Genomic DNA, 6,748 nt, shown 5'->3' on the forward strand with positions numbered 1-6,748 from the left:
AACCAAGTCATGACAACAACTCTTAAGTTTTTAGAAATTTATTCATAGAAATCAAAACCTATTTAAATTGATGCAATATGTTTTAATCCTCTTACTAAGCAAAAAAAATAAGGAACATTGTCAAAGAAGATTGTGCTTACATTTTAGAGAACCTAAGTACATTGCTCAACATTATCCAAAAAAACAACATAACCACAAAATAAAGAGTATGATTGTCAATTAAAACAATGTATTAGAAAATAAATATGTCTAGTTATAATAAAACCACACACTTAAGATCTTATGCAATACTTAATAAAAGTCATATTTTCTCTTCAAAACCTTCACCTTGTTTTACAATAAACATAAGTTTAGGACCTAAAAATTACAAAGCCTTTGCCTTATTAGATTCAAGAGCTTCAATTTGTTTTTTGAGTTAAGACTTTGTTAAAAGACATGGTATATTTTTAGTTAAGAAAACTAAACTCATATATGTAGAAGTTGTAGATGATTTTCTTTTATCTTTTGGAGATTTTAATCATAAAACTATCTTTGTAGAAATAGCCAAAAACTATTATAATAGATGAGTGATATGAATACTAATAGAATTTTTTTTAATTTAGTCATTTTAGGCTTATTGTTGCTAAAAACATATAATCTCCTAGTAGGTTGGATTTCTTGTAATCCTGATTTTTCTAATAGCATAATCAAGAGTTTTGCTAATCAAGTAAAAAGTCATAAGTCTAGTATAATCAAATCTTTGTTTGTAGATGCAAAGGCTTTTATACATGCTACAAAGTAAGAAGTTATTTTTTTATTATTTATTCTATACCTATTTCTAATAGCAAATAGACTTCAAGCAATATTTTAAGCTTATATAAGGATTATCAAGATGTTTTTTAGAAGAAAAATATTGACATTCTACAAAAGCATCATCCTTATGATTACTAAATTGATCTTCAAGAAAGAACTTAATTGTCATTTGGATCAATCTACAGCTTAATACAAAATAAATTGGATTTATTCAATAATTGCATTAATAAGAATTTGGCCAAATACTTCAATATGTCATTTGAAGGCTCCAATAGATATTATTTAATAAATATTTTTTATGTAAAAAGAATATAAAATACTTCTATAACAACATAAAGGTTAATATAAAAGTATTTTTATTCTTGAAGTATATAAATATATATAAACATACATACATATGTACATAAATATATAAATTTTATTTTTTTAATTCTTTTTAAAATTGTAGAATCTAACAAAGTTATGCCTAAAAGACCAATACCAATCTCAATAAATTATTTATATAAAAATAAAATATGCCTTAATCAATTTAAAATATTTTTAAAAATATTTATAATATAAAAATTTATCTTTTTATAATTTAATCTTATTATTACTACCATATATAATGATTTAATAAGCTCTATATTAATACATATCTTAGCAATACAACTTATATTACATTTTGTTGTACAAATATTTTAAGCTTCTATAATGTTCTTTAATACTACATTTACACACAATAATATAAAATGCACATTATTTTAAAATTAATCTATCATTAATCAAATATTTTTGGATAAATTTTATTTAAATCTTTTTTTTTATCCATTAATCCCAAATTTAATGCAAAAATTGATGGTGGCTCTATTTAGCAGCTACATTAAGAATTTATATTAAGAATTTATAATGATTTAATAGATGGTAGTCATACTTGTTTTTTTAATAGAAAAATCTCTATTTGCCACAAATAAGTAAAATTTAGATTTTTTTAAAAAAATCTATATTTGAAAAAATAATAGATTTTTATTTAATAATCAATTGTATCATATGGTTCATTTCACACAATCTCATAAATTCTAAACAGTCATATCTTAATAGCTTCAAGTAAAATTTTGTTGCAAATTTTACTAAATCTTAAGCAAATCCTAAACAAATCTTGCATTACAACTTTAATAACTCAATACAACTCTTCACACTAAATTCTACATCTCAATTTCAAATTTCTTCTTTCAAAATTCCAATAACTCTAAACAACATGTAAATAAACCTCATCAACTTTTGAATCCAAAACATATCATAACAAATTTCAAAATTCAAAAAATAATCATGTTAAATTGTAAGAACATTCCTCCATCAAATCAGAAGCACACACAAAGCCATCGCACATTCACACACGTGTAGAGAAAAACTATTCTGAGATGGGAAAATTTATAAAACTCCTTCCCTCTCCCAGGCGACATTCGTCTTCACAGCTCCAAAATTCATCCGCTCCGGTTGAAGTGCTTTCTACTCATCTGCGCCTCAGAATAAATAAGCTAAAAAAACGAAATACAGATTTCCATCAACTTTTTACTAAAGGTTTCAACGAATATTGCTATTATAAATGTGACAAATTAAACCTGACGAAACCAAATCGATATATCAACAATGTAACAACCGCTAACGATAAAAACTGGCAGCTTCCCATCCTCATCTGATGTTAAATCAATCCGAGCCATTGGCAAATCAACAGCCATCCACCCTAATATATTAAAAGTTCACAATAATCCAATCACAATGTCACACACAGCTAGACTGAAGTCTAGAACGGGGGATCGATTCACGGGCTAAATTTGGCTGCCAGGGATTGCAGTTCTTCTGTAAAGGTATGGCATTTGGCGGGTCCGACTTATTCGCGTGTGGGGAAACTGGGACTTGCGGTCACATTCAGAGAACACTTTGGCTTCCGGACACTGGACTTCTCGCAGATAAGCTCGTAGGCAACCAGGGGGTTCATGCACTGCATGCAAGTTGAGTCCCGCAATTTTTCACAAAAATAACATCAAAAGTGCAGAGACGGAAAGGGTGCCCTCAGCTGATGGGCTGAAGAACACGACACAGGTTGGGGGTTGACTTTGTACATAATCTCCTCAAGGTAACCACTTTTGCTTATCCCAAAAATAACGCGACATGACTGGTCTACAAGATAACCAGGAAAACTTCCATTTCTCTCAACGCGGACCGCAGACAAACACACCATCACGCACATGTAATGTTCATGTCCAATGAAGAGTCACGAAAAAAGGCACATGCTTCCGAAGTTAGTGCTCCTACGCGATTGGCAGACGTCGAGCACAGTTGGCAAGTATTGGATGGATCCATTCTTTCGACTTACTACATGTGAATGGAAAACACAACCAGCAATGTCTAGATTGACGTACAAAACAGAGCGGCTTATCTTTTCCAGTGAGTGAGTGAGTGATCCCATTAGCGTAGAGATTAACAGCTTGCTTGTTATGCAGCATCTTGAAGACGGTACCGTAAAGCGATTCGAGTGCAATTGCACAGTTGTGATAGTAGTCACATTCTGCGGTGCTATTTTTAATGTGTTTTAAGCTTCAAAACGTACCAAGCCATGGCCAAAAGCTTGGCCCGATCGACAGTCGGGAATACTTTACCTCGGCCCGATCCATCCCACCTTCGGTTACATGAACCGATGACTTCTAGACTACATTGAACAATGCAGATGCGTATGTACTATTGTCGACATCATAACACACATAAACACATGAGTATCTGTAACTATGCGTGGTGCTAACTGCAATGATAAAAGATCGGAATCACCGGACTGCGTCGGACTGCGCGATTCGTTCCATACCTACCTCGTCCTCAGTGAATTGCACTGTGATTGGCAGCAGGCTGTTCACGAATGGTGCACCGCGATCCCGTCGCTGGAGACGTCCCGAAACTCTGTCCTGCTCCAGGTACCTGAGATCAAGCGCGCGCTACGTGCATGCGCATGTGCATGTCCAACTTTCCTTCTCCCAAACTGCCCTGCACCAGCACAGCGATGAGTGTTGCCATCTTCCGACCTTTCCCTCCTAGACACACACACACACACACACACACGCCTACATCGCCCAGTCGGCGGCAACACCCATCACACGACCCATCTGCGTCTGCTGGGAACTCCAGCGAAAACCCGGATTCAACCAAACTTCCATTGAGAGGTGCATAGTGGTACAACCGTGAAGCTGCTTTGCTTCCACGGAGCTCGGCATTAGCGTCAAATCTACCATTCTGACGAGGCGCAAACCACATCCAGTCTGCGCACTCTCTTGTCAGCCTCTACACTGACTTCTACTCTACATCATTCCACTCCACGCCCGGCTCAATTCGTGGGAAAGAGAGGGAGTTGAATGCACTAGTCTACAAACACCGACGCCATCAGCGTCGAGGCGTCGCATTTTACAAGCTGCCACACTTCGTGTCGCTTACATCTCCATCCTGGCGCCACCCTGATACCTCAAGCGTTGGTGCGCATGCGGAAACCCCTTCCGGCGCTGCCGAAGGTTGGACGGTTGTTGTGTCCCTTCTGCACACGTCACACGTCCAGTGCATGCAGCCCGGCGTCAGATGCCAGAAAAGCCACCGTTCCAACGTTTCCAAAGAAGCAGGTAAAAGAAGATACAACAGAACAATCTAGCAGCACCCGCGGCCACCTTCCCTACCACCTGCACCTGGCAGAGATCACTCACCGGCACAGAAGCCCGGAGCTTAGCCAGCTGTTCCGCGGACGCCGTTTGAAACTGCCACCCAACAAGCGCAACATCGTCCCACGTATCAGTTCCCGGTACATTCATGAGCAACGCTTGTGAGCGGCTGCTCGCCTTGCATTTGGAAGGGCACCCGAAAGAACCACTGCGACGACGGAAAACCACAATCTCCCACATGCCGACATCTACAAGTCTCTCTGTCATGCCACGAACACTGGAGCAGAACCCACTTACGTTGAACAACGACAGAATCCAGGTGACACCCTCCGCGCATGGTGGGGTGGTGAGGGATCCCATGTAAGTGCCGTAGTTCCTCTCCGGCTTCATCATCTTGATGTGCCCCAAGTCGACCTTCACGCCTGGGCTATTTGACGATGGCACCTCATGTGCGAACTGCACACGTCACACCAGTTTCCGCATGGGGTCAGGCTTCGCCAAGGAGAATCGCGTTCGATAGCGCGCGCGACCTTCATAGCAAGATCTTCAGTGACACACGAGAGCACTACTCTGCACCGACCATAACGCAACGCAGATTCGCCAAAGCTACGCCACCCACGTCATGGGCGCACGACAGTTGACCTTCAGCCTCGTCCGCGCCCACTGGAAAGAGGGTACACAGGTGGGAGCGGGGTGCGTACCTGGGCCAGGAATTCGCTCTCGCCTCCTTCCTCAAACAGGAACCCGATCACCGCAAGCTTCCCATCATCGGACTTGTGCACCAAGTGGAGCTCCAGCGGGAAACTGGAGCAGTGCCAACCGAACAGTGGTTCGCGCGTCAGCAATGAACACACACTGACCTCGTAGTCACAAACGGAGGTGCGGGCTCCACAGCCGAATTCAATTCCCAAACAAAACCTGCAACTTCGTGGTAGCATGCCGTGACGTACCTCTGGTTCATGATTGTGTGCTCGCTGGGCATGTGGATGTGGAACTGGACGGGTCGGTACGTCTCGCCACCGATCCTCAAGCGTCCCGAGCCGGCTGGCATGCTCACCTGACAAATCCACAGTCAGCCCCAACTTCGGAGTAACAGGCCAGCCGCCTGCAATCGGCACGCCTGCCCCCCTGTCCAAACGTCGAACTTCACTGGTTCCAATTGACCACGATAACCGCCACACCGCCAAGGGAGAACTTCAGAGACCACGGCACTTACCTCAGCCCCATGCCCGCTGTTGTAAAGAGTGGCATGAACTCTCTTCCGGTACTTGGCATCCAGCTTCCCCAGACTGCGGTCTGTGACCAGGTCGAGCGCCGTGATGGCGATCGGGGACTGCCGGCTGCCCGACTTGCACACACCCCACTCGGCCTTCAGGTCACCCCAGCCACCTGGCCCATGCGACCCACCGCTGTAGTCCCAGTGCACTGAATATCCACACAGCACATGCACACGGAGTCATGCACCAGCATTGGTTGGAGTCATGCATCAGTTGGTCATGCAGGCCACCAATGTGAGTCAAGAATTTTTCGGCCGCATGTATGCTGCGATGGAATGCTAGGGGGACATCACAATCCTGTTCTACTACTCCACGCCGAAGTTGGAGTTTCTGCCCCGACTTACCCTCGTCACCTCCCTCAGCCTGAGCCGATCCTGCCCACGCGCCAACCCAGCTTGCGGAGATGCATTGCAGAACCACAACAGCGGCCACTGCCTGCACAAGTTGGCTCGCCATCGCCAGCAACTCAACCGACCGCTCGCTGGGAACAGTGAGTCTACGGCCGATCACTTCCGCACTGGAGCCACCCCAATAGTCGACCGCGGGACCGATGCTTGCACGTCATGCCGCTCCTCGGACAGCCTTATGTAGTCCATGCTCACGGAAGGTGCCAAGCCCAACCACCCATGAATCCACTTGCTTGATTCCCACTAATCAGTCTCGATTGGATGTTCCCAGCGGATTGTGGTCACCAAGCACTCCCCGAATTCGGGTGGCTTTGGGTTTCTGATCCGACCATTCCTGTCATGCTCATCACGTCATGGATGTGTGCGTCGAAGCTGCCTGTGTGCTGCAGCGTGGACTGGCGCAACCGTCTGGCGGTTTTCTTACCCTTCCCACGGTTCGTGTTTTTCACCCAAAGGAAGCCGCCCTTCGGTTACAACTTTTGGAGCCTCGCTCCGTCCCACTCCTCCTTTCCACCAGATTCTCGAGCATCCGGTAGCAAGTTGCGAGTTATCTTGCGGGAGGAAACATGGAGCCGCGGGCTCCCGTGGATCACCAGGC

General features: G+C 43.2%; 1 protein-coding gene across 1 annotated transcript; it reads right to left on the reverse strand.

The window, feature by feature from the left end:
- Positions 1 to 3,931: 3,931 nt before the first annotated feature.
- LOC149986214 (uncharacterized) lies at positions 3,932 to 6,291 on the reverse strand. Its single transcript, XM_090248152.1, has 7 exons — positions 6,088 to 6,291; positions 5,683 to 5,891; positions 5,417 to 5,523; positions 5,168 to 5,270; positions 4,764 to 4,922; positions 4,512 to 4,562; positions 3,932 to 4,348 (listed from the first exon to the last, which is right to left on the reverse strand). The coding sequence occupies exons 1-7, from the start codon at positions 6,197 to 6,199 to the stop codon at positions 4,280 to 4,282; spliced, it is 810 nt and encodes a 269-aa protein (XP_090104278.1). The 5' UTR covers positions 6,200 to 6,291; the 3' UTR covers positions 3,932 to 4,279.
- Between the last annotated feature and the right edge of the window lie 457 nt (positions 6,292 to 6,748).

Source organism: Physcomitrium patens, chromosome 26 (genome assembly GCF_059467195.1).
Source record: "Physcomitrium patens ecotype Gransden chromosome 26, ASM5946719v1, whole genome shotgun sequence".
In the NCBI taxonomy this organism is placed as follows: domain Eukaryota; kingdom Viridiplantae; phylum Streptophyta; class Bryopsida; order Funariales; family Funariaceae; genus Physcomitrium; species Physcomitrium patens.